This window comes from Toxotes jaculatrix, chromosome 17 (assembly GCF_017976425.1).
Source record: "Toxotes jaculatrix isolate fToxJac2 chromosome 17, fToxJac2.pri, whole genome shotgun sequence".
Taxonomy (NCBI): Eukaryota; Metazoa; Chordata; class Actinopteri; family Toxotidae; genus Toxotes; species Toxotes jaculatrix.
In genome coordinates this window covers 12,591,538-12,618,577 of record NC_054410.1, presented here as the reverse complement: position 1 = coordinate 12,618,577, position 27,040 = coordinate 12,591,538, and the positions used below count along the sequence as shown (strand labels likewise).

General features: G+C 39.1%; 5 protein-coding genes across 7 annotated transcripts; 2 read left to right on the top strand and 3 right to left on the bottom strand.

Moving 5' to 3' along the window:
* The first annotated feature begins 521 nt into the window (after positions 1–521).
* Positions 522–3,515, top strand: chmp3 (charged multivesicular body protein 3). The gene is made up of 6 exons (XM_041061434.1): positions 522–661; positions 1,176–1,236; positions 1,633–1,812; positions 1,963–2,084; positions 2,216–2,330; positions 2,494–3,515. Exons 1-6 carry the CDS (start codon positions 617–619, stop codon positions 2,631–2,633), a joined length of 663 nt encoding a protein of 220 aa, XP_040917368.1. The 5' UTR covers positions 522–616; the 3' UTR covers positions 2,634–3,515.
* A 1,369-nt stretch (positions 3,516–4,884) lies between these two features.
* Positions 4,885–13,195, top strand: reep1 (receptor accessory protein 1). Of its 3 annotated transcripts, none has more exons than XM_041061376.1 (10): positions 4,885–4,995; positions 6,661–6,733; positions 6,860–6,936; positions 7,085–7,205; positions 7,617–7,730; positions 7,977–8,139; positions 9,698–9,960; positions 10,601–10,626; positions 10,749–10,793; positions 10,975–13,195. In XM_041061376.1, the coding sequence occupies exons 1-10, from the start codon at positions 4,964–4,966 to the stop codon at positions 10,991–10,993; spliced, it is 933 nt and encodes a 310-aa protein (XP_040917310.1). In that variant the 5' UTR covers positions 4,885–4,963; the 3' UTR covers positions 10,994–13,195. The 3 variants fall into 3 exon arrangements, with proteins under 3 accessions (XP_040917310.1, XP_040917312.1, XP_040917313.1); XM_041061379.1 differs by lacking the exon at positions 4,885–4,995 and adding an exon at positions 5,336–5,393; XM_041061378.1 differs by lacking the exons at positions 10,601–10,626; positions 10,749–10,793.
* A 66-nt stretch (positions 13,196–13,261) lies between these two features.
* mrpl35 (mitochondrial ribosomal protein L35) lies at positions 13,262–14,832 on the bottom strand. Its single transcript, XM_041060908.1, has 4 exons — positions 14,767–14,832; positions 14,370–14,535; positions 13,624–13,768; positions 13,262–13,539 (listed from the first exon to the last, which is right to left on the bottom strand). The coding sequence occupies exons 1-4, from the start codon at positions 14,795–14,797 to the stop codon at positions 13,351–13,353; spliced, it is 531 nt and encodes a 176-aa protein (XP_040916842.1). The 5' UTR covers positions 14,798–14,832; the 3' UTR covers positions 13,262–13,350.
* Positions 14,833–16,066: 1,234 nt separating this feature from the next.
* Positions 16,067–21,845, bottom strand: si:dkey-21a6.5 (tumor necrosis factor receptor superfamily member 9). Its single transcript, XM_041061004.1, has 9 exons — positions 21,713–21,845; positions 20,279–20,452; positions 19,899–20,037; positions 19,687–19,775; positions 19,368–19,431; positions 17,953–18,041; positions 17,712–17,824; positions 17,462–17,618; positions 16,067–16,850 (listed from the first exon to the last, which is right to left on the bottom strand). The coding sequence occupies exons 1-9, from the start codon at positions 21,759–21,761 to the stop codon at positions 16,693–16,695; spliced, it is 1,032 nt and encodes a 343-aa protein (XP_040916938.1). The 5' UTR covers positions 21,762–21,845; the 3' UTR covers positions 16,067–16,692.
* A 1,149-nt stretch (positions 21,846–22,994) lies between these two features.
* Positions 22,995–26,758, bottom strand: cfap99 (cilia and flagella associated protein 99). Its single transcript, XM_041061161.1, has 15 exons — positions 26,645–26,758; positions 26,417–26,561; positions 26,227–26,321; positions 26,013–26,119; positions 25,742–25,919; positions 25,498–25,578; positions 25,185–25,253; positions 24,961–25,047; positions 24,782–24,870; positions 24,381–24,585; positions 24,056–24,197; positions 23,822–23,973; positions 23,524–23,729; positions 23,219–23,411; positions 22,995–23,093 (listed from the first exon to the last, which is right to left on the bottom strand). Exons 1-15 carry the CDS (start codon positions 26,756–26,758, stop codon positions 22,995–22,997), a joined length of 1,962 nt encoding a protein of 653 aa, XP_040917095.1.
* Positions 26,759–27,040: the final 282 nt, after the last annotated feature.

Genomic DNA, 27,040 nt, shown 5'->3' with positions numbered 1-27,040 from the left:
AATTCCCACCAAAGCTCAACACAACATCAACTTGAAAGGAAGGGAAGTCAAAACACCTGTTTATGTGTACAGAGAATTATGATGTGTTTTACTTTGTTTTCCAAAATATATTATCTTTTCTATTAGACTATTCCACCCTCTTAGTTATATAATTTTATTGTTGTGTATTGTGTTCATTCTTTGTGCGTTTAGTGACCTGCTTTATAAATAAAAGCTTCTGTTGTTGTTATTATAATTGTTATTCATAATAACAATAAAAGGACCTGTAACTTGTAAACTTAAATTAAGGATATGTTGACTTTAGGCTTGACGACTTGTAACTCCAGTTTCAAATATTTTGACTGGTCATGAATGCACCGCGACTATCTTTGATGTGAAATCCTTTATTATGTCTTATACAGTCTATGGTCGAAATGGCTTTTCATTAAGACATCTTTTACTGAGTGTGTCTGGTTAAATTTCAGCCTCACTTTCCTCGCTCAGAAGCAGAGGGACTGACGTCATGTTTGCACTCAGCGTGACGGGCCTGAGAACAGGAAGTGCTTGTCTAACATACTGAGCTAACCAGCTATATTTAGTCAGGTAGGTTAGCTGGGCATTTAACTCTGTACTCATAATGGGACTGTTCGGCAGAACACCGGAGAAACCACCAAAAGACCTGGTGAGTACTGACAGTTGAAGACCAGGACTGTCTTTGAGAGTTTTGTCCGTAGTAAGAAAAAAACGACAGTAGCCTTAGCTAACTTTGCTAACGTTAGCTGTCAGTTTAACTTAGCTTCGTTCAAACTGTTGCTACTTTTTGCTAATTGAATAGCTGACGCTAGTCTAGTTAGGCATGAGACAACAGTCCCTCACACGTTATCCCGTGTTATTTCTTCTGTATTTAACGTGAAATGTTTGTTTATACGTCTTATCAATCGATCGGTCAGTCTTATTTTGGTGTGTTGGAGGTTTAGCTAGTTAGCATACAAGCTAACACAAGTCTGCTGCCAGTGAGTGTAAACAAACCCTGATTTGGTTCGCTTCGGCTGACATCATGATACAGTTTAGCTTCTGTGATCTCATACATTGTTTTTGTCTAATGTTATACAAATGTTGAGATGGACATTACTAACAAACCGTAACTGTTAAGGTAAAATTAACGCAGCTTCTGATAACACAATGTATCATTTCAGATCAATGAATGGTCTCAGAAAATCAGAAAGGAAATGAGAGTGATTGACAGACAAATTCGAGGTAAGATACAGTCAACCTTTATCACATCACACCTGGACATATCTAAATAAATAAAACTAATTATCGTTAAGTGTGAGGAGAGGAGATAATAACAGTAATTGCAATTGGAATGTCTAGAAGCAAAACAGAAGGACGCTTTGAAGTTCTTGAAACACACTGATCTGACTTGACAGATAGTAAGTTATGTTATTGGCCAGAAAGATGTTAAATAAAATAACATAATAACTACAAATAATAAATGTATAAATGACTTTATACTAGAGGCAATGGCTCTGGTAAATACACTGGTCAATCTTAATTGTTTACTAAATTTATTACACACTACAGCCAACGACCTGATAGTATAAATTATTTTAGTTTTTGTGTTGTCTGTAATAACATCCATTTTTGATTAAGATATTCAAAGGGAACAAGAAAAAGTGAAAAGATCCATCAAAGATGCTGCCAAAAAGGGCCAGAAGGACGTGTGTGTGGTGCTCGCAAAGGAGATGATTCAGTCAAAACGAGCCATCACAAAGCTTTATGCTTCCAAAGCCCACATGAACTCTGTGCTACTCAGCATGAAGAATCAGCTTGGTGAGTTTGGGAGTACAGAAGCTAGGTCAATAGACAAGGGAAAATTCTGTGTAATTTTATCTAAAAATCTTGGTTGTCATCATTAGAATAGTTTGTGCTTTTATCAGCTTGATGTTCTTCTTGGTTATGAGAATGTTTGTGCTTTTCTAGCTGTACTGCGTGTTGCTGGGGCCCTGCAGAGGAGCACAGAGGTCATGAAAGCCATGCAGAGTCTTGTCAAAGTCCCAGAGATCCAGGCCACCATGAGGGAACTATCAAAAGAGATGATGAAGGTCAGCAGCAGCGTCCAACATAAATAGATTCTATTTACAGTCAAGTTACAAGAAATTTAACCCTGACTCAGATTAATATCTACTTTTATCTCTTTCAAAGAAAAAAGTTGCTAAACATATTCATATTTCAGGCCGGCATCATTGAGGAAATGCTTGAGGACACATTTGAGAGCATGGAGGATGGAGAGGAGATGGAGGAAGCAGCAGAGGAGGAAGTTGACAAGATCCTCTTTGAGATCACTGCAGGTAAAGAGATTTGTGAAACCAGATGACAGTACATCATGACTTTCCTGCTTTATAATAAGGTTTTGGTATCTAACTGCTTTTAAGAATCTGAACCACAGATGAAATTATACTGCAGATGAATAATGCTGAAAAGTCTGTTTCATGATTGCATTTGCTTTGCTAGGTGCCCTTGGCAAAGCGCCGAGCAAGGTCATAGATGCCCTGCCTGAAATGGAGCCTGCTGGAGCCACTGCAGCTTCAGAGGATGAATCAGAGGAGGACATTGAAGCGATGCAGTCAAGATTGGCAGCTCTGAGGAGCTAAGGTGAACTGCTACTGTCATGTTAAAGTCAGTTTGCTCACTCCATAAAGGACAGAAAGAATTCTGGTGCAGGGTTTACAGTGCTGAGCATCCTCTGTGCTTCATATTATAATTATTATTTCACATAATCAGTTTGGGTTAACTTTGTGCTATAATAGTTAATGTCTTTAAAAAACAGTCTTTTTTTATTGAGCATTTGGTCTACTCAGCCAGAAGAAAAGGTGTTTTTGCTTTTTGTCTTTTATTATCAGGGGGTAACCCTTGGTAAGTCCTTATTATCCAAAGTCAAGCTGAAGGTTTAAGAAAGTGTATATAATGTAAGTATGAAAAGCCTGCTGTGCCTACAGTGCTTCATCATATTCATCTCCTGTCCTAAGTTATGGACTCGTGGTGGAGGTACTTGGGTATTTATGATCCAAACAAGTGATTAAATAACTGTCGATGGAGGCCACCCAGCACATAAATCACTCCCTAGATTCCTGTTCAGCAGTAGTAATAATACATTTTGTAAGCAACAGCTGTTCTGTTTTACTAGTGATTAGCCTTTATTATCTGAAACACTAGAGGTGGTGGGTGGATTTCTCTTTTGATAGTCAATTTTCTGTACAGTCAAAATGTGTCAATTCTATATGTGGTCAAACACGTGAAATACACTCAGCAGGAAAATGCACGCACACTCCCCTAACCTATTCTTTGCATTAACATTCTGCTTGTTCAGTGTTTGACTTTGTGTCACGATTGAGTTTCCTCTCAGCGGGAAGATGCAGAAGGCAATGGAAAAGTTGGTTAGTGCAGAGCTTATGTATCGTGAAAGTACATTGTGTGTATAATTTTTCTATGTGAATGGGGGGAAAACATAAGGAAATAAACTTTTAAGAACAGAAGTTGCCAATAAGAAGACTTTATGACATATTTTTCTGCTCTCAGTATTGACCACACTAACTTTACATTTAGCCTTTCAGCATCACATTAGACACTAAATATCAAGTATGTTCTCATCAGGAATAAGATTTTATTTTATTTTTTTTGCTGTGGACACAAGCACCTGTCAGATAAAACAGTTTGCTCTGAAACCAAATCGTATGAACAGTAAAGAGTTAAATGAGTGAGAAGGATTTTTTTTTATGAAGGAGCAGAAATGTAAAGCCTTTTTTTTTGCAGTGCATTTTGGGCCACTCTTGTTTTGAAGCCATTCACTTGGCTTTAAAATTATCAAAAGGATTAGATTTCTACCAGCCACAGCCCTCCCCCAGCAGCCTTTGTTGTACTGTAACAAAACCTTGCCTCTGTTCTCGGGCTCCAGTATGTAGGCCAGACGCTGGACACAGAAAAGGTACCATAGCTCTTAATGGAGCAGGTATTCACAGGTTACTGAGCAGGGGTTTAGAAATTTGGAGGCCTGGTAAAGTCTCATTACTGAACATATTGATTCAGATTTCTGTAGATATCTCATAGTTGGTTTAGTTTTCCCAATACTTAAAAAGCAAAAGTAAGTAAAGTAAACTGAGCTATTAAAGTTAATTCACCATGTGACTTTAGTGTAAACATGTTAGATGGTGTAAGGCTCAAATGCAATTTATTTATTCAGTGACAACAGGTGACAAAGGCATGAATATTTAATAGACAGTCTTTCCTTACAGTATCACCAAACTTTTCCTAGATCCATTTTTAACTGACAACTACATTATGACTCCTTAATCATTGAAACTGTTTTTTTTTTTTAAGTTAACAAGATCAGCGAAGGCAATCCTGCACTATTTGCCGCTGTAACATTGGCCCTGTGTCAAAATCTGCTGCTTTTCTATGTTTAGCACCATTGTAAAGTGAATATCTTTGGCTATTTAACTGTTAGTCAGACATAACAAGATATTTGAAGATGTGACTTTGTGCTCTGAGGAAATAAAGCGGCCAATTGTAAAATAGTTTTCATCAAAATTACCAGAGACTGACACATTAAAAAAAACAAACATATTGGGGATCAGATTGTAGTATTCCACAATCTGATCCCCAGGTGCACAGACTCTGCAAAGGTGAAAGGAACAGGGTGTCAATCGATATGTGCCAATCAGGCCATGCATAGTCTGCACCATATCACATCTATACACACTTGTGTATTGGGTGAGACTCGTCTTTACTCACCCGGCATTCTGGGTATCCGTGTTGCCTGTGCAATGCAACACTGCCATCTATGGATAACAGTTACAGTCCGCTCACTGTTTATCCTGCATCACGTTGCTGCCTGTGTGCGTCCAGACGCTGCCGCCTGGACGCGCCTGTCATCTGGAGGAAACTCCTCCCCGCAGACAGCGCGTCCTGTCGCCTCTCCAGCGCAATGGTCTCCTGGATCATCTCTAGACTTGTGGTGTAAGTCGTTTTTTTTAAATTATTATTATTTCATTACATATACTTTGTCACAGACTAGAATTATAATAAATTGCGGCTCCTGATTGTTGCGGGTATTTGTGCCTCTCATTGACGGTGCAGGAGCGGTGCGCTTTATAAGCGCCCACTCCCCCTCCCTTTGATTTGTCTAATATTTAAGCAGAATTAGACGTCAGGGTGTAACGAGAGCAGATGTCGGTCTGTTAATTTTTGACTGCACAACAGTGTGAATTCCACAGGATTGTACTTTGCCATTTCAGCAGGAACGCTGATCTGGGCCTGTATAGACCATCTGTATTTCTGAACAGCGCTCAGCAGCCTGGCACTCTTTGTGTTTATCAAGTGCCTTTCTTTTTTTTTCTTTTTTTACGGACAAAGAGGTGACGTGATTGGCTGAATAATCTATTTTATCATCCATGAGATGATAAAAGGATTCAGACGCAGAAATCAGAGGCGTCGTTCAGTGGCAGAAGCCTAAATGTCAGTGAGTGGCGAGGTGACTAAACAACAGGAGCGGTCTTTGACTGAGGCTATATTCTCTGTTGATGTCCCACATTGGAAAAAGGAAAAGAAAAACAAAAGGGATGGGTTAGCCTGCTCAGGTTACAAAGCAATACTTATTTATGTTATAAGACATGTGGGAATATATCCCAATATGTGACCTTGTAGTTAGGTATTTAAATGAGATTAAACAATAAGACCACACATGTTACAGTAGGTTCTGGCTATTTTTACTTGCACAAAGTATGAATCAGCGCCATTGCAGACCGTGTGGAATACACCAGCAGCAAGCCCAACCTCAAAATAGTGAGGCAATTAAATTTAGATTACAAGATCTTGTTACAGAGATTGGACTTCCTTAGTTCTGCCTGTTCAGAACATGGTTATATGGGGTCATTTTAGGTCCAGTCTCCAAGAGGAAGGTTTAGTGTTGTAGCCCAGAGCTGATAAATGTATTTTAAGTGTCCTTGTTGTTCCTAAACTCTGTTTGAGCACAGTTAGCTGGTGAGGCCTGAGTGGTGCAACATGATGTGGGTCAGTAATTTGATCAGGTCGCACTCACAGCTGTTGCTTGGCTGTAGCACTTCAACAGGGTGCTGTCTCTGTTCGGACACCCACCACAGCACAGGTGTCTACACAGGAATAGAAATTTTAAAAAAGGGAAAAAAAGAAAAGAAAACAAATTTGGTCTAATTTTATCTCATGCATGGAAGTTTGTCACCTGGACAGCTTGTTCAGTCAGGACAAAATCTGACTTAATGCATGGTTGATTTAATAGTCTGGGGGTTTTTTTTCCCCTAGAAATAAAATAAAGGGCTCCTGATTTACCTTGATGCACCTGTCAACCTGTCCATCATTTCACTTTTATGTAGGCTGCTCAGATGGCTCACAGATAAAAAAAAATGCATTGGATGAATTTATACACTGAACAAAAAATAGAAAAAGACATTTGACACCCCGGCCGTAAATATATTTTTCAAGAGTATAATTTGAAATCTCTGCTTAACCTATAATATATTGTCCATGATCATGATTTATTATAGTTGAAATGATGTAATGATCTGATGTTACATTTTAAATATCTGCTGCACTGCAGTATTTGATGTTTAATTTCTGGAGTTGATGGGCTCATTTTCTGTCTTTTAGACTTGTGTTTGGTACACTATATCCTGCATATTCATCTTATAAAGCTGTGAAATCAAAAGATGTGAAAGAATATGTGAGTATATTATTTGTATCTTTAGTCATGAAATCATATTAGGCCGCGTCATCCTCATAAATATGATTTTACAAGGTGTCATGTGGAGATTTGTGAACTATTTTTCACTGTTTGATCACATTTTAGGTGAAATGGATGATGTACTGGATAATATTTGCCCTATTCACGTCTGTGGAAGTATTTTCAGATATGTTTCTTTGTTGGTAAGTGACCTCAGATATTCAGTCTTAATGACTCCTCCATGGAAAGTAGTTTACCTCTTGACTATTGTGTTTTTATCACATTTTGTTAGGGACATATAATATGATCCACATCACTATGTTTTGCTGCCATTTTGTGTCTCCACTGCAGGCTTCCTTTCTACTATGAACTGAAGATAGCCTTTGTGGTTTGGCTGTTATCCCCTTACACTAAAGGCTCTAGTGTGCTGTACAGGAAGTTTGTTCATCCCACACTTTCCTCAAAAGAAAAGGTGAAATCCCTGCCTTTGTTTGTAGCAGTTCGGTGAAAGGCTTTTGTGAAAATATTCAGTCTAGGCTTTAAGTTAGTCTGCAAGGTTTTCTGAGTAATAGAATTTGAGCTTTGCGACAGTCCAGTGAACAAAAGTGCCTTTGTGCTGATTCACTTTTCCACTTTAGCTGTTAAAAATGTGTTTGCCGGACAGGGGAGAGGAAATGTCACAGCGTTCTTCCATTTCTCCGTTCCCTTTCCTCTGAGTGTGTGAGTCAGGAAACAGATAAGCCTGTTTTATGAAGATCAAAAGTCACAGAATTAAACGATGCAGGCAAACAATTCAAGAAACCTCTGTCAGCACAACATGAAATGAGTTACGCTGTTATAATGAGAGATACAGTGCTCACGTGATTGTTTGTCCTCTTTTCAGGACATTGATGACTACATCTGCCAAGCCAAGGACAAAAGCTATGACACACTGGTGCATTTTGGGAGGAAAGGGCTGAACGTTGCAGCCACAGCTGCAGTCATGGCTGCAACAAAGGTAATGCAGACTCTGGACATTTGTTTTGTGTTGACCTGGGGGTACAGTAGAGGGTCACTGTAGATAAGGGTATGAAGTCTGTTGTGTTGTTTGCCATTCACATATTAAAGTGTCTATGTGAACAGAGCTTGGATTTTAACACAGAAAATCCAGTAGCCTAATATTTGTATCAAATTATTAAGGCCCCTAAAAATGCCTCACATTGCTGCTGACACTAAAATAAATACCTGCTGTTTTCTGTCCTAGGGTCAAGGAGTCCTGTCAGACAGACTGAGGAGTTTCAGCATGCAGGATCTGTCTTCCTACCAGTCTGACCCCACTGACACCGGTCTTGGCACTACGCAGCCTGCGGCAGCACAGCATCGGACCAGAACTATGATGCGCAGCAAGTCAGAGAGCTACAACAAAGGTAAGTAGACATTATTCATTATTCTCACCAGCACAAAAAAAGGAAAACCCAGTATAGAGACTGACTTTAACCTACTAGCTCATAGTGTTTTAGAAGCATATTCAAACTCTGATATGGTCTGAGAATATATCAATTTCATAATTAAAAAAAAAAAAGTGAGTTGATAAAAATGGGCACCATGCTGTCTGCTCACTCACCACATTAGCTATGAGAGTGCCATTATAATGTAATAGCAGCGCCTGTTTGGTTTGCGTCAGATAGATTTTCATCTAGCTTTCTATGTTCCTGTTTGAGTTTTTTTAAGCCAACAGATTGTTTAGTACCTCTGCTTTCCTGAGTGGGCCCCCATCTCTGTCCTGCCTTCCTGTTTGGGTCAGGTCAGACCTCGCAGGGCTGCCTGGCTAACCATCCTGTGATAAGACTCATATGTAGCTGCAGGGACTTGTTCTTAGTTTAACATCATGTGGAAACAGTTGTGGTTTGTTTTAGTCTGGACTGGGTGTCATTTACGTTTTTTTTTGTTTTTTTTTTGTTTTTTCAGATGATAATAATTCCTTTGTAGATAAAATTAGAAATAATGTTTAGACACAACTGTTTACAGCGGACAGAAACATCTGTACATGTAAGCCACAGTTAAGCTTTATATTTCAGAAGGAATCCTGGTGAGATTACTTATGTTAATATTAGCTGAATAGAAAAATAAATTCTCACTAAAGTATATATTTTTTTTATTGTCAGCATATCCCATGAAAGTGTTTTAGTCCATCTCTCAGTACTTCCTAACTTCTACACCCTGGAACCTTTTGGTTCCTACTGAACATGTAAATCTTCAAAAATATATAGTTTGATTTTTAACTGGACACCTGCAGTTTTTTTTTGGAAACTTTACTTAAACAGGAGTAATTAAATCATTTTTTGGGGACTATTGCTGGCCGGGTCCAGGTGCAGTACATGTTCATGTTCATCATAGTGAAGGAACATGTCAATCTGTGCGACAGTGTGGCTCTTTAGTATAATTTAATCATTTTTGGACAACAATTGTTCTCTATGGCACAGAGGAATAAGCTATATCAAGAGTTTGGTACTTGTTAATAGTAACACGGTCAGTTCATTGCTGGTTTTGTTTTTTCCATGAGATTTGTTGACAACAAGAAAAAATACAAAATATCACCAAACCTTTTTAAACTCCATTTGAACAGAGTGGCAACATCAACATGTTTTGACTTTCTGCTGTTATTGCATTACATGGACATACTTCTGCAGATAGATACAGATGAAAAGAAGAACAAAGAACAAAGACTTAATAAGAACAGCCTTGTTATACTTGTTTGTGCTGCCACAAATTTGTTTCTGCCCATCATGATGTCCAATATGGCCTCTGGTCTGTGGTCTCCAGAATAATCGAATTGTCATATGAGCTTCCATAATCCCCCGCTGACCAAAATCAGCTGCCGCACTACAGCAATTACACAAAAAGTGTTTTCCGTTTGATTCAGTAGATCAGAGACAGGATTTACATGTTGTTCATCCCTCCCAACGACCTTTTTCCACGGTACAGAACAGGATTTTGACATGACTGAGTATGAGGTGTTGCGGCTGGACCAATGGGACTCCAAGGAGTCGCTGTCCCAGGCCATTTCACCTTCTGAGTCTGAGTCCACACCCATTACGCCCTCACTGACACCCCAGTCCAGCCCACCCTCCACGCCCTCTCCGCCTCCCACTCCTCCAGTACCGGAGCAGCCTGAGGAGGTGGACAAAGGGGTGCAGGCAGCGTTGAACTCTCCGCAGCTCAGACTGATTAAGAGGAAGGCTCCTGAGGTATACCGCCTCGACAGAGTGGCTGCTCAGCTGCTGCCTGATTCTAACTGCCCCCAGAGAGTGGTGATTTACTCACTGATTCTCTAATTTCTAAGGCTGTGTGGCTAAACAAATCATCATGGTTCAGTACTTATGCAAATGTGGAGAGACTGCCTGCTAATAGGATTTCTGCACTGATGAAGCTGAATCATGCATTAACTTTAGTGGAATTGCTGTTTAGTGCAAATGTGTGATCTTGCTCTCGTATGATTGTTAACAACTCACTTGTTTGGAAATGTGGCATGGGAAACATACAAACATGAATAAGATATTGACATGGATTGCCTTCTGGTGTATTTCACCCTTGATAAGAACTTCTACTTATCAGGGGGGTGTTGTTGTTTGACACAGTGATGCCCAACTTTAAAGAAAAATGCCAACAATACTATTTTTTTTTCGTATTGTCAAACCACTTGAAAAGACCAAAACCTACAATTAATTAATCCTGTTAACAAGTATTGTTTGTGTAACTTATTCCTCCATGGCATAGACCTCTGTTATTGTTCAAACACTATTAAAAACACACCAGTAAGCCACATTGTTGCTCTGGCTGACTTGTCCTTTCGTTGTGATGAACATAGTTTATTTTGTGTTAATCCAGATCCACCATCCTGCTGCACCGAACAGGTATTAATCCGCAAATGAAAATAGTTTCCAACAAATGCACTTACACCTGTCATAGCAATATTTCCTAAAAACTACAGCGTGTGTTTTTCATGTATGTTTGTGACCTGTTTTTATGGAACCAGCGGGTTTGTGGTTGAGAGCTTCAGCCAGGCTATGGAAGTCAGAAAGTACTGAGACATGTATGAACACATTGTTGGTTGTGGTCTTTTCATGGGAACTGTTGGCAAGAAGCAAAATATAGAATAATGCCAGATGTATCCTTTATAAAAAGAGCAACTGTTTGTGGCTATTAGTTGACTAAACCCTGTGTCCCTCTCTGCTTTTATCCTCGTCTGTCCTCCCTTCTAGCCTCCTCTTAGAGTCTTAAGGCCTCTCACAAGATCCAGGAGTGCTCTTTCTTCGAACAATGAAGCCATGTGAAACTATCCTCAAGACTACTCCAGCTGCCTTCGCTGCAAGAAGTAAAAATACTGAATGGCCAAAAGCTACATGACTGAAGCAGCCTTGCTTTGGAATAAGGTATTACCAAAGTGACCTATGATGACCCCTCTAAATATATAGTATAAAGCTTGTGGCTCATGATTAAATAAATGAGGGTTTGTGATACTGAGTTAGGAAAAATGAGTGAATGGGCTCCATGCTGATAAGACACTTTGAGTTTGTGGGTTATTGAATATGTATGTACAGTTTGTGTGTATTTCATCTTTCTGATTTGATTGTTTTTATATATCAGGTGTGGGTAGGCAATCGCATGCGTGTCTTCCCAGTCATTAGTCTGCTGTTTATTAAACAGAATGTACTGTCACTAAATACTACAGCTGTTAGAGAATGTGTTACAAGCCAAGGATCAAAAGAAAAGACGAGGCTTTTTTTTTTTTTACCCTCATTTTGTCTGTTCTGGATAAACATCTGAGAGCAGCTGAATTCTGCACTGGTTAATTATCACATCAAGATATTGAGAAATCAGCCGATTACCCCAAAACAAAAAAAACAACCTCCCTTATAACAATGAAAAGTCAGAAAGAAGTGGCAGACAATATTCTGTTATTTACCTCTCTATTAAAGCCTTAAAGAAAGAGATAGCAGACATGAAAATATAAAATGTCTCTACACATAATATAAGTATTTCTAACACAACTATGTTCTCATTAAACAATCATCTTTGCACTATCTTTTGAATCTAAATTACTGCCCTCGCTGCTCAAATGGCCAAAAATGACATCAAACTATAATCATGACAAATTAGTAGCTGAATATTATCATGAGTAATTTTCATTGCTGTTAATTTCCTCTGTGGTAAAGAAATAATTACTTGTGTAAGAAGTAATAACATTAGAATCAGAGATAAATTTAAAAAAAAATTTTATTACCACAAGAGGTTTTCTCAGTGGAACGGACTGTTTTTGACAATCTACTGTTCAGTTTCTAAACGCATTCTGTCATTTATTTGACAAATGATTTGGCAAGTTAAGGCCAATTAGGAATATGTCACTTTTAGCTGTAGCAGAAATGGATATGACATGAATCAATATTTACTCCGTATAAACATGGTTCTTTGTCCATGTTTGAAATCACTGTGTAACGTTTTGCTGTTAACTGAGCAACAGTAGACCCAACAATCTTACCTTCTACTTGCTTCTGCTATTCCATAGGAATTCATGAGAGAGACTATACTGGTTTGCAGGTTTACAAACTTACATTTACGTTAATATTGCGTGGTGATGCATTGTATGTCTTCATCCTGTACTTTATTCACTGATCGTGAATCATAGCAGCATTTTACACAAAATATCACTGTGTTGGTTCTTGATGGCTGAATTTACGCAGTAGATTTATAATTTTCATCATTGTATCTGTATCATTTTACGGTGGTTTGAAGTTTGAAACAAAAGCTTCTCAGGTACAACTGTTCTGTTTACACGTCATACACTCTAATGTTGTAGATACACTTGTTATGCACATAAAATGTCCTTTTAATGGATATATGGGAAAAAAAATTAAACCGGAAAAATCTGATTGTGTTTCAGAGTTAGTAATATCAGTGTTAGTGTTGGAGGTGATTTCCTTCTGTTAAAAGTCATGCAAAGTAAAACTGAGGAAAAAAAAAACATGTTGCTAATTAGCAGATTTATATACATGTGCGTAGACTGATAAACTCATCATTGCATGATATTTGTTATTAATTTGTATGAAAATTGGATTTCTTCAGCCATTTTTCTGTGAAGCTTCAGATTTCTTGCTGGTAAACAATTACACAATTTTGTTTTTGTCATTTTCAATTGCTTTATAGAAAGAACATGAAATGTTATAAGTTGGCTATACATACATGAAAATGACATGTCTTATTTACTGGTAAATTACTTTGGCTTTATACATAAAGAGACGCCATTTACTAACTTATCTTAAGAAATTTAGTTCTGGCAGGCCAGAATGTCAAATTACTTTTAAACTTGATTGCTAATCATAAACTAAAAGTAGTGATGTGATGACATGATGGTTTATGGCTGTCAATTGTTCCACTGGATTAAATATTTCTGTTGAAATTGACTTACAGTCATTAAATATCAAGTAAAACTTTGATTTTGTGTTTAAATCTTTCTTCTTATTGAATTAAAAGAACATTCAAAAGCAAAAATCACTTAGGACATATGACTTTATTATGTATATTACATCAGTACATTATATTCAAACAGAAAATAAGATGCCACTACATAACTCAGCAAGTTAAACTTTGAGGTTGACCCGGTCATGGTACCTCAGGTATGGATCATTGAGATACCAGTTCCTCCTCTTCCAGAAAGAAGTTGTCATTTTATCCAAAAGCTTGGACTGTGTTTTGTTACAGAATACAAACTCCCTCAGGCGCTTTCGTCTGGCAGGTTTCTTCTTCCACAGTTTCTTCTTGTGTCCAGCCTGTTTACACCCAGAAACAAGGTGTCAGATAACTACTATTTTTTTGTTGGGTGTAAAGAAAACAATCCTGTACCAAAAACATACCTTGCGTCTGATCCACAGTCCACAGTGCAGCCTCATGAATCTTTCTGTGACAGATTTTACAGACTTCCTCTTTCCCTTCTTCACACTGTAGTACGTCAGGCTTCTGCTTGGCTGTGGAGTCAGACTGGGAAGAAGAGCTGTGACCCTGCAACAACACAGCAGAACTACTATTATTTAAATATCTAAATAAGTGTTTTTCCTCACAGTTGGACTGAGGAGTTGGGCTGCCTTACCTAATATAAAAACACCTCTGCTAACATTTTTAAAATAAAGCATCTTTATAAAACAAACCATCAGCATTCGGGGTAAAGAGCTGAGGTACTTTTTCACATCACTAGTGAAAAATACCTAGTAACTGAGGCTGTTTAGGTTGAAAACTGATGACAATCAGGATCTGGATGGCTTACCAGTTCTGCTAAACAATTTCCTCTATATATTGGGGTTACCATTAGTACTTACAGCTTTTTTTTTTAACATTCTCTTTGTAGCTCTCCTGTTATTGTCCACCTATAGTGTAAACAGTTATTTTTCACAAAATAAATCTCATTTTGGATTGGGACCCAATCTTATATGGAATGAGCAAAACACATGCAGTGATTGTCAGTCATTTGAATAATTTATCTCAGTTTATTGTCATAGTCTCGTGTATTACTCATTACATTTCTGCATAATGTGAGAGCTTAATAATACTGCAACTCATTGTCAGCAGTGTGGATGTCAGCAGTTGTGTTCCTCCTGTGCTTTACCGTTGCAGGATGTTGTACCGGGGTGTCTGACACATAGCAGCTCGCAGAGGAGCGCGGACAGCGGCTGCAGCGGAACTGTAGAGAGGCGGAGGCTGGATGAGGGTGGAGAGCTGACAGAGCCGTGGGGTCCTGGCACTCAGAGACGCAGACAGCGGCCTCAGCAGCCCTGCCAGACACAAGGACAACATGAAAACACAGCTAAGAGAAAACCTCGCTGGCCTTCCGTACAGTTAGCTAACGCACCGACTTCACCTGGCTATTATCTGCGCGAACAAACTACACGGACGCACAAGCGCTCCAACAATTCAGTACAGTAAAACACAGATGTCATACTAAATATGTACTGAATGAACGGACTGAAATGATAAAGTGTGAATGTCAAATCGTGGATACACACCGGACACCCTCCTCGCCATGACGGCCGCCATGTTTTCCCCTGAATGCTAACGTAAGTACGGAGTCCTGTCTGGGACAAACTTGATTTTTTTTTTTTTTAATCACAGCTACTGTTAATGCTACACGGTGCGTTACCGCCACCTAGCAACTGTTACAGGACCTCTATTCCTGTAAACATAGCCACAAATTTAAATAATTACTGTTGTAGATAAATAATACTGTACGTTACTATCTGGTGAATGTGTCTACTTTTTAACAGTTCTTCTAACCAACCATATTTCAGAGGGACATACTGTTGTTCCTCCTTTCTTTTATTTGAGAGGTACTAGTTTTCAGATTAAAGTTTTAAATTAAATATTAGCTTTTGAAATATGTTATGATATGTTGTTGTTGGCCCAGAAAACTACCCAATAATATATAAAGCAGATATAATTAGCTTCACCTCTACCAAATAAACCATTACAATGCTACTAAAATGCTAAGCTCACAGTCTCCTATACCTCTGTGTCTCTCACCTCTATCTGTCTTTCTGCTCCATGGTTGTCACATTCTGTAAACATGTTTATCTGATCCTGAGATCTGCCTTTTGTCACAGCTGTTGGATGTTTATCTAATGTAGAGAGAACTGGTCAGTGCTGTTGGACCACAATCTTGTCAGAATGACTTTTCTCTTTTTTGTTTAGTCTGGTAAACCTTGTATTATCCACTGAACAGATATTTTTCATGGCAGATGTGTTCACTTGTCATTGCCGCAAATGCACGGGTGCAACCCAACAGCAGAATCAAATTGCTAGTTTAACTGGTGGATGTTGCTAGATATTAAGGCTCTTAAAAACAGTACATGGGCTTCCTCACTTGCAGTCGCTTATTCTACCGTGTGAAATACTGAGTGACTGCTTTGAAAGTAGGTAGACAGTAGTATATCATGTTTATAATGTAGTAGGTTTAGTCTTCTCTGGGAGTGACACAGCAGTGGACTGATTAAAACTGAGCTGAGTTTGGATTCACACCTTCCACACATTGCAAGGGCAGTTTTATAGCATTTACTTCAGTACTGCTTGGATATCACCCAAAATCTCCAACTAAAGGTCATGTTCTACTGAAGGTAGAGTGTTTATTTCCACTAACAAACTGTAGCTGTGGTGGAACAAACACCCCATCAGTGTTGTGTTGTTGGATGATAGTTGTCACTCTAAGTTTTTACTACATTTTGAAAAATCAAAGCCATCTCTAGCATTAATGGATGAACTGAGAAATTGTTCATCCAACAAAATAATTAGAAACAAGGCTCAATTTAAAGATTTAATTTATTTTCTTTTAAAACATACAAATATAACCTTAAAAAAGCAGGTGAAAAATATCAGGCAAAGGTATCAATGAAACTACAGACAACATGACGTACTTAAATCAAATGCATTAAAAAACACGAGGCACCAACCACAGTTTACTCCTCTGTGTCACTGTGGAACTACGCGAGTTAATGGAGGCACCCACAAGTCGACCAACACGAGTGCAAAGTAAATCAATTAGCTTGGTTAAAAAAAGTGCTTTTCATAAGAGAGAGAGGTTCCCACCACGTTGAGGCACGCATCTCATTTGCAGCGTTCCAGCATACCTCTCATAATCCAATTACCTAGTTTACAAAAGGAGAGTGTTTATCTCTGAGTGGAACAACTGTAACAGTGTCAAACTACAAGAATTCACAAAAGACTGAGCTTCTGTTTCTCGATAATATATTCAAATGTATCACATAAAAAAGGCTGGTGGATTGTCAATGCACTCTCGATGCACCAGCCTAGGATTTTACCATCAGTTTTCCTCTATCAGTCCTTTTGTCTTCAGTGGTGACCCACATGGAGAAAATACTTCAGTTGGCTTTGTCCGACGAAGCACTGACTATAGGAAAGCTAAACTGAGGTCCTTACGTTCACCAGCCAGCATATACAGGTTCTGCGTCACAGGGGATCCCATAGTATCGACCCTGAGGTCGCTCTTTGCGTAATAATGGAGTTCGGGCTACAGTCAGCTCTCCATCGGTGTCTCTTCTTCGACGCAGAACCATTAAAATTATGAAGAGTAAAGCCACTGGAAAAGGAAAGGGAGGAAAAACAAAAATATTACAAGGAAATGAGGATTTACAGGAGAGCACAGAGAATGCATTGATATATGAGCATGATTCTAATTTTGTTTCATTATGTCTTGTTTATGAATAATGTGATCTCAGCGTAAGGGCAGAAACATAATCTGTTTCCAGTGAGCAAAAACAAAAGTCTTACTGTTTTCATGAGGCCAAATGGCCCAATGACTCATTGGATAAAAGGTCCCTCAGAAAATTAAAGTATCTTATATCACTGACATGATGTACATTCCCATAACAACACTTAAGTTACATAGTTATATACACAGTTATATATGAAATGTGCTTATTACCATTTTAAATACATACCACTATTAACAGTAATAAACATAAAAATAACAACGAAGGACTCCTAACTTAACAATTAAACTTTTCTATTCTGGGACAGTTTTTATTCCCCAGAGTGAATAAACAATGTTAATTTATAAATATATATGAGTACTATATTTTATGTATATTATAATGCTTTAAAAAGAATTTTGAGTGATAAAAGCAGACTGCATGGCATTTTTTTTTTTATATAAAGAGTTTTGCACTTTGTACCACTATTGTTACTCACCTCCACCTCCAATAACTAATAGAGCAATAGTGACAGGAGCCAATTCACAAGTGTCCCCTGCTTTGCGGAAGAAGGTCTCCATGCAGTAGCCTGGAGCCAAGCTGCCCTCTGGACAAAAGGCGTCATTTGGACACAGAATGGGGTTCACATCTGGACTCTGAGAAAATTTATATGTAGGATAAATATGCAGTACATCTTTCAAATGTACACAAGTGTGGATGACTCAGAGTGTGGAGGCTGCTGTACTCACAGGGCAGTAGTGATTCTCTGGGCAGACATTGCAGCTTTCCTGGCCCCAGTGGATCTGGTAGAAACCACTGCTGCAGATTTGACACATAGTCTGATGGGGAGCCTTGTGCATGCCTGTCAAAAACCAGATGTGACCTGGATGGATATTCATGCTTTGCCTTTTCTATTCTGGGCTGCAACAAGCTCTCACACAAATTACTATTTACAGCCCTGTAGCTTTGCGTTTGCATGGTGTGAATTACCTGGCCGACATGGTGTGCAGTCTTTGGCAGCGGCCTGTAGAGACTCTGTTCCTCCAGGACACATATGGCACTCTGTACAACCAGAGGAACTGTAGGATGGAGAGAAAGGGGGGCATTTGTTTGTGACTGTCAGTGGACAAATTATGATGATTTCTTTTGGTTACCGCACGTCACTTAGAGGCATTTTTAAAAAATGTGAAAGCTGATTTAGTTTGAAGCTGCTGTTGCAGCTTGGTTTCACAGTGCTAACAGACAGCTGAGCAATAGTTTTAATTAGTTCCCCCCTTCCTGAGTAAAGGTCTGAGTAATCATGCAGAGCTTTGACAAACAACATCATCATCTTGCAAAAATTATGTTAATATCTCACTGCCAAATTAGGATGTAAATCATTGGAAAGAATGGTTCCTCCACTCTTATCAGTGTGCACGGTTTGGACTCTTAATTAAACAAGATATTAAATCAGCTGTCCAAGATCCAAACACAATATTTTTAGCCAGTGAAAACAAGCCATGGAGCTGTGCCCACTGAGACATCATTGCCTGTTATGGCAGCAGCCCAAGAGCTTGCTGGTGGACACTGGCGGTGAAGGGGGCAGGCTTACAGGCTTGGCAAAACCAAGACATCTTCTGTCCATGAAAACCAGAAGGACTGTTGTTTTTACTGGCACAGAAGCGAAAGGTCAGATGTGGGTGGAGTTTGGTGAGGCCGTGGAGAAGAGTTTTTGGTTGGCTTCAAACAGATTCCCAGACTGTCACATTGAAGAGCTGAACCTAAAGGTGAAGTTCTTGATCAGTTTCCTATACAGTAGATGGACCCATATGTGGAAGGAGTACAGAGAAACTTCTGCTCCTTCACTCCTCCTCCTTTGCTTTGCTCAAGATGACTGTGTTGGTATTCAGGGCACTGTCAACTGGGAGAAGAGCCCAGGGCGTTCTCTCTGGAGGAACAACATATGAAATCTACCCTGGTAATCCAGTAGATCCACCTGATGATTGGTTAGAAGGAAGGACACCTTGGCCACTTTGCTTAACTTGTATATGTGACGGAAAAGGTTGGGATTGGTAAAGCAACTTTCCTCTAAAACCACACGCTATCTTAGTTTTTTCAGTTTCCATTTTATAAGCCACAGAGACGTGATCATAGATGCCACTTAAATTCTTATGCCTACTGCCGATGATTCAAAGCAGCAACTGCGTAACTGTTCTTGTGTATGTGTGTGAGAGTGAGTGTGTGTGTGTGTGTGGGTGCATCTATGCTGGCAAACAGAACCATGGGATGGAAGCATGTGATGTTTGATCTGGTTGTTAGATGTGATTTTCCAAACACAGAAGTTCCATCCACACGGATCCTGGTTACAAACAACAACAGAAACAGAAATAGACACAGAAACCCAGAGACATTCAAGTGCAACTTACTTGCAAAAACTTCCTTGTGCACATGGAGAGCATAAAGTAGAACTCTGCCGTGATGAAAAGAAACCTGAAAGCAGCAGGCACAAAATAACTCAAAACATGTGATCCATGTTCTCTCTCTCTCTCTCAAGTTTCAGATTATATGAAATTGTATTGAGGTCATTGCATGAAAATCATGTGAAAGCTAAAGTTCCTTTATAACTGATTTAGTAAAGACACTGTAAATATTCAAGCAAACTGTGATTTGTGACTGAAGGATTACAAAAAGTTAATTATTTACAGCACTGCTATGAGTTTTTTGCCTACCGCTAAATAAACACACCTGGTGAACAACTTGTGCAACTGTCTCCACCAGTATTATTGTTGAAGGATCCAGGAGGACAGGAGCTACATAGTGGACTTCCAGTGAAACTGTACAGTAGGTGTAAAAGACAAAATACAAAAGACAGATTCAAGAAAATGACCAGTGAAGTAAACATTACCAGTAGAGGTTAAAGAAAATGTTGAATTTGTTGGAATAATTAATGCCCTTACTTTGTGTAGAAGCCCTGGTTGCAGGGCAAACACTGCTGCTGTCCAGCAAGTGGCTGATAGAAACCTTTGGCACACGCCAGGCAAGCTCCAGGAAATAGACACAGCCCAGGGTCAGAACAGCATGTACACAGCAGGGTGTCTAGGGACGGATAAAGAACCATTTCTCAACTTTGAATTTAGGGTCCTTTCGTCCATTTTTAATCACTGTAGTAAGAAATTCTAGAGCTTATCTTTTCACTAAGAACAGACTGAACTGAACACGAGAATGAGTTAAGATCCTAAAACATTAAGACAATGTTTTAATGATCCACCATCACACATTAGAAAAAAAAAGAAGTAAAATGATGGCCTGAAATCAGATGACACGGTCACTGACTCACTGTTATCGTACTGCGATCCCGGGGCACAAGGCTCACAAGTTGAAGTGTTGAAGGCAAAGCAGCCCGGGGTCGTGCTGCTGAGGATCACGGGAGTTAGAGTCAGACTGGTCACATTCTCGATGAGAGTGGTGTTAATCACAGCAGGACTAAGTGTGGTCTGGCTCACCACCAGGCCTGGAAGAGAGGGACGCTGGATGTTTAGACGCTGGCATTTTGTATTACAGGGATAGATACAAGGTTCCAATGCAAACACAGCAGTTTGATTCACCTAGAACTTTTAATCAATAAAAATTAATGACCGGGGTTGTATAGGTGGCCTGGGGGTTGGAGGGTTAGAAATTGTATTTATACCCCTATTTATATTTTCAGGCATGTACAGTAATGGTCTTTAGTAAATGGTCTAAGTAGATCTACAGTAAATTCATATCCCTTCTTCTCAGACATGCTCTAAATATGGATCCAGACCTAGAAACAACAATCTTTGCAGGTGGGTGGGTTACTTAGAATGGTTGACTAGTCCAGCTATTTCACATCATTCCTGCAAATTAACTTCTTCATTCAGCTAAAGCTGTGTTGTCGTGATATCTTAAAATCACTGCACAAAATCTGAAGTATAACATTCACCCACTGAGAAACAGGGGGCAACAGGTATAAGCACATCAGCAAAACAGAGCCCATATTGTGGTAGTAATCATATTAGCCATGTGCTTAAGTGCTTTCTGAATAGGAGCCATCCTACTCATGAAATGCAATTATTCAGAAAGAGGGTCATGTGATTCCTCTGGTTCAGTCTCCTCGTTTCTTTCTGAAACCACTGAGGTGGCAGAAAGAAATGCTGAAATCCTGAGCTTGACTCCTAAATCATAAAATTTGGAAGGATATAACACCAGTGTCAGCAAAAGGATAATTCCCTAAGGAGATATTATAATACAATATAGTACAACAGAAAACCAGTAAGACAGCACTTTAACTTTATAGACATCTTGCACAAGAACAAAGTTTGGATGCTAAAAATGCTATAATGATAAAACCTGAAGGAATTTGTGAGAAAAGAGCTTTCTAACATGGTCTCAAATACATTACATTCCTGATGAAATAATCCTGATAACAAATATAAGCAAAACAACTCATGAACTTAAAAAACAAAAAAAAAACAAAAAAAAACTGTCACACAAATGTCCAAATTTAGCCTTTGATGCTGCATAATTGTTTATTACATTTATAGTGTTTTATCCTTTGTTTACTCCACAACAAAAATAAATAATAAGCTTATGAATAATAGGGTCTTCCATTAACATTAAGGAACTTCGTATGATCAACTATTATATCTCTATAATACTTCTATGGTGCCCTTCCCAGTGTTTAGTACGATCACAGCAGTTATTTTGCTTACTGGTTAAAAAAAACAACAATAACAACAAGTACAGACTTTACCTATGAAACAAGCGGCGGCTATCGCAAGCATTAGTCCCCGACACTCCATCCTCCAGATATTATCGAGAAGGACCACCGACCAAAGCCCGTCTACAGCATCTCATCCCTGACAAGTGGCCGGGCTGCCTTTGTTTTTACAGAGGACGTGAGAGAGAGAAACTGGCTCTCAGTGGGATCAGTCCTCTCATCAGTGTCATATGACAAAATACACATCATGTGATTTTGCTTTAGAGGGAAAAACCGAGCAAAATGAGCTGAATTCAGGCAGATCTCTTGTTGTTGTCGGAACAGCCGACAGGGGCGCCACTGCTCCCGGTATGGTTAAAATATCTACTGTTTCATGTTTTAAATTTGTTCTGCCATGTGCTGCACAGTATATTGTCTTGCTTTGTTATAGTGTATTGTCTGCTCTTTCAGATGGATCTACCAGCTATTGATTTACAAGTGCTTAAAACAAACAAACCATAAACAATAACTGTAATAAAAACTAAATTCCAAAAATTTCTTTCAAAATGATCTTGTGCGAAGATATTTTCTGTCAAACTAGTGTACAGTAATAACTAGTAATACATTGTTGAGAGTAATTATACATTATTCATAATGCTGAACACCAGTAATTCAACAGGGTGACATTACCACATTTAAAAAAAATTCAGTTTCACTATATTCACAGGGTCTGTGAATATATGATTTTCACTGTAGAAATAATATTGCACTATAGAAATGCTGCAAGTTTGCTGTTAAAGTCACGTGTGTAAGCTTACCGTGGTTCTCCTTTGACAAATAACAAATGATATTGTTGCATTATTTCCATGAGTGACGATGAGTGACGTTTTGTACTGTAAGTTGTTACCACAGAAATAACACCCACATTGTTTTGGGGCGGGGAAATTTTCTTCATAAGTCACAAGCTGAAGGTCCACTTCCCGTTTTTGTGCCACATACACAGGTGGTGGAATTTACTTTGGGGAGAAAATATCCTGACATTTTGACATTTAGCAGACATAACAAGCCTCAGGGCAACATTTGACACTAATGGTATAAATACAGTACTAAGTGGACTAGTTTCAAGTGTATGAAAAACCATAATGGATATAAATGAATTCATCCATGAGATAAATCACAGTGATAGTGATTGTTCAAGCAATTTTAATGCAAAAATGTGTCAGATTAAAAATGTAACAAAAGCTGAAAGGCAGTTCTTCCATATATTTCTATACACTGCTGATATTTCTCATCTAAAAGTAAATATCCATTGTCCTGTGGAGCATGTTGCACATTTTTATGTATCCCACTGAGAAACAGCATAAGGAGCGTCCTTCTGTATATGATGCTCTAAACTCAGCTCCAGCTCCTCCCACGTTTTTGACTTCAAGCTTTTCTGGTAAAATAAGAAACATAGAGAAAAGAATGAGGAATATTATTTGACTGACACTAAAAAAACCAGACAAAGCGTACAGTTCCCTTTGAGAGAAGTCAGTTCTTTGGTTTGGATTTCATACTCACTTTGTTGTGTGTCCCTGTGTTTTTAACAGTGTGCGCTGTGGCTTGTTCAGAGGTTTTGGCCTTGTTGCTTTCAATTTGCTTCAGTCTTTGGCGCTCTTGCTGTTTCTCCTCAAGCTTCTTCTGCAGAGCCAAGAGTGTCTCATCTTGAGTCACCGTCTGTCGAACGTCCAGCCTGGCTTTCCTCTCCCCTTTACTGCAACATGCCAAAAATATCATTAATGACTGTGGGATGTTTGTAAGTTTTTTTTATATTCTGCCCACATTTCCCCACTGCCATGATCGAGTCAGAGCCACATTTTTCTGACCTGACGGCAGCAGCCTGTGCCAGTGCCCTCCTGTGGACGTTGATCGTGTCCATCTGCTCTAACAGCAGCTGCTTCTTGTTCTGCTTCACCTCTAAGATGTGCTCCCGTTTCTCCTGCTGCTCTATTTGCTGGGCTTCCTTCAAAAGGGTCAGCCTCTCCTTCAGCTCAGCAAGGGACATCTCTCCCAGCAGCTCATGGCCTGCAGTCTGACATGGGGGACAACAGCTTAACCGTGACTAAGAGATATGTAAAACTGTGTGAAATGTGTGAGATGACATGCTCCCTTTCATTCCCTCACCTCTGTGTCATCAAAATTCTTGACTGTAGTGTGAGGAAGCGACTCGATGGCGCGGATTTCGCAGATAATTTCAAATTTTCTGCTTAGTTCTGCCTGTGCTTCCTCTAGTGCTTGACGAAGGAGCTCTCGACTTTGCTCTGAGACTTCCTTCACTGTGAAATTAGCAGGAAATTGATGAGAACCCAAAGGAAATTAATCACAATTTCACAAGTCATATCAAACACAAAGGCGTACCTATACTTTGCTTGAATTTGTGTAACTTCTCTTTAGCTGATTTGGAGTTCTTGTGTCCCTCTGCCACTTGCTGCACCAAGTCTCTCATTTCTTTTTCCTCTTGCAACCTTTTCTCAGCATAGCTCCGCATCAGCTGAGCTGTCTACAAGACACAACAAAGCAACCATAAAAAAACAACACATTTTTCAGACATAATTGTAAATCCCTTTGAAAATGACTTCTTTAAAGGATATTTGTAGCGAACAGACGTGCTTTGGTGTAGTTTAACACACTGTGTAATCTTCTGTAAATACTTCTTATCAGTTGTTGAGTGATCTTTACCCACCTCCTCTTTCTTCATCTGAGCAGTCTTCTGGTTGCGTTCCATTATGTGCGTGCGAGCCATAGCTGCCTCCTCATAACTGATGCGTCCTTCCAGACGCCTGCGCTCAATCTTGGCCAGCTCCTCCTGAAAGTCCTTCTCACGCATCTCCTTCTGCCACTGCAGGAAAGACGAGGGCTCACGTGCCCCCTCTATCAAACGCTCCATTCTGTGTCAACGCACACATAAACACACAGAAATTACTTTTGACTGGTTTATTTTGATTGAGTTAGGAAATCTATCAAGGATCTCTATCTATCTATCTATCTATCTATCTATCTATCTATCTATCTATCTATCTATCTATCTATCTATCTATCTATCTATCTATCTACATACAAATGGCAGGTAAACAGTGGCTGTACCTCTTCAACTCCTTCTCCACCTGACGGTTATATAGAGCCCCCTGCCTCAGGATAGCTGCACTGTTGAGTTTGATGGACCAGTTGTTGGTCTAACAGCATCGGGAAAATTAACACATGCATTAGTCGGTGGTTCTACTGAATACTGATCCCTTAAAGCAGGTGAACAAATTCCATCTCACCTTGTTGCTGGAAGGACATCCAGAAGAATGAAATGAATTGAATTTGAGTTTTGAATCCATGTCTTCCCTAATCTGGGACATCACTCGCTGCAATAAGAAATGAAGGTTCAACAAAGATGCAAATGATCAGTAAAAATGATTCAATGAGAAAAGAATGTGTGCTTTTAATCTAGCATCCAGGGAGGTGAAATGAAAACATATCAGTCACAGGAAACAGGTCCTACCTTGGTGTGTTCAGACTTCTGTGGGTTTACACATCTGAACTGCTTCATATTTGCCACATACAGCAGTTCCTTTGATAAAAAACAGACAGGGTGTCAAGTGCATGTAATAATGATACATACAGTGGTTAAGAATAGCTTTTTTAAATGTTTCTCTGCATTTTAGTTAACTGTTGAATATATCGGCTGTTGATTTACACCTGCAGCCTCTGTCAAACTTGTTTACTGTTGTAACACGTTTGTATTACACTCCATCTTTTGCCTCTTAGATGTCAAAATATTTTTCAGATGTTAATTTTAAAAGAAGACATTGTACCTCAGTCTTTTGATGGTTCTTTTGTTTTATCTCCTCTATTATCTGCATCTCCTTTGGAGCTGTGTATGTGCTCTTTGGTACCTATGAAACAAAAGCCTCATGAGTGGTGCATCAGCCTCTACAGAATTTACAGCATTATGACTCAGATAGGATATCTGAAGGCAAAAACAGAAGTCAGTATATATGTGAACTAACTATAAATATCAAACTGGAAATACTGGAAATAACTGTAAATGAAGCTGACTGGTTTGGATTTTTCCTGCTGTGGGGTGGGCTCAGGCATAGGCAGAAGCTGAGGTTTAGGTTTGGTGAGAGAGAACTCCTGAGGCTCAGTGGTTTTGATTGGAGCCTTCTTGACCTGTGTCCCACGAGTTATTTTGACAGCAAGCTGGTCCATGAGAATATCAATCTCAGGGCGCCATCTAAAGGACAAACAGCATACAGTATTCTGTCATTTCCTGTCTTCATAGAAAATGTCACAGTCTGAGAAGGATTTTCCCAGACTTTTCTTCTACCTTATCAGGGGGGCAATCCAGTGTTTCTCCACATAGGCAGCATCGTAGATTGTATTCCACTCTTCTTGTATCCATGTGGTGAGGTTTGTGAAGAAGAAATTCAGGAACTACAACAGAACACCACACACTTAAACAGCATGCACTGTAAAAGAGCTTTTGATTGCTGATTCTTTCCAGTCCATATAGTGATGTATTCAGAGATGTAGTTTCTTACTGTATGCATCTTCTTGATGTCCAGAGATTTGACAATGTTGCTAAAATGCTGAAGCCCAATGTCATCAAGGACAAATGTAGTGATGTAACAGATAACTGAGGACAACACAGTATTAGAAATATATCAGTGTTAATCCTGTTTTATTCAGAGTTTAAAAAAAGAGCACTTGACTGTTTATTCATTGACTTACTAACAAACCGGCTGCGATCAGCTCTGGATAAGTTTTTCCCAATATGGCCATAGAAGACATTGATAACTACGTCCAATAAGCTTTTGTGCTCAGTGCATCCAGAGACCACGTCAAGTATGAACTTCTTATGATGATCATCCAGGTTCTGCAACAAATAACAAATATGATATTCTTGAGAAAAAGGATCAAGAACATGCAGCATCAGGACTTTGATCTGAATTTACCTACCTGCAGGTCTTTTGAAGCATCTTCTATGAAGTCATCCAAACACTGTCTGCCAGCATTGAACTTATCAAGCAACACAATGGCCTCCTTGACAAGTGATCCATAGCTTGATGCCATTCTAAATCGACCTACAGAAAGCTGGTGGAGATTGATAACTGTGATGAGAAGATCTGTCCTCGCAGAAAAGGCCACAGAAATACAGTGAAAACGTGTAAAAATCTTAAAAAATAAGTAAAATAGAATTTAAAAAAACTTCTTGGTCTAAGAGACCAAAGTGTTTGCTATTAAAAAAAATATTAAGATTGTAATTTTCTACAGTTGTAACTGTAATTGTAATTTTCCCCAAGAACATCCACGGAGCAGCTTGTTTTCAGCTCGACCCGTTGCCATGTTCAGACG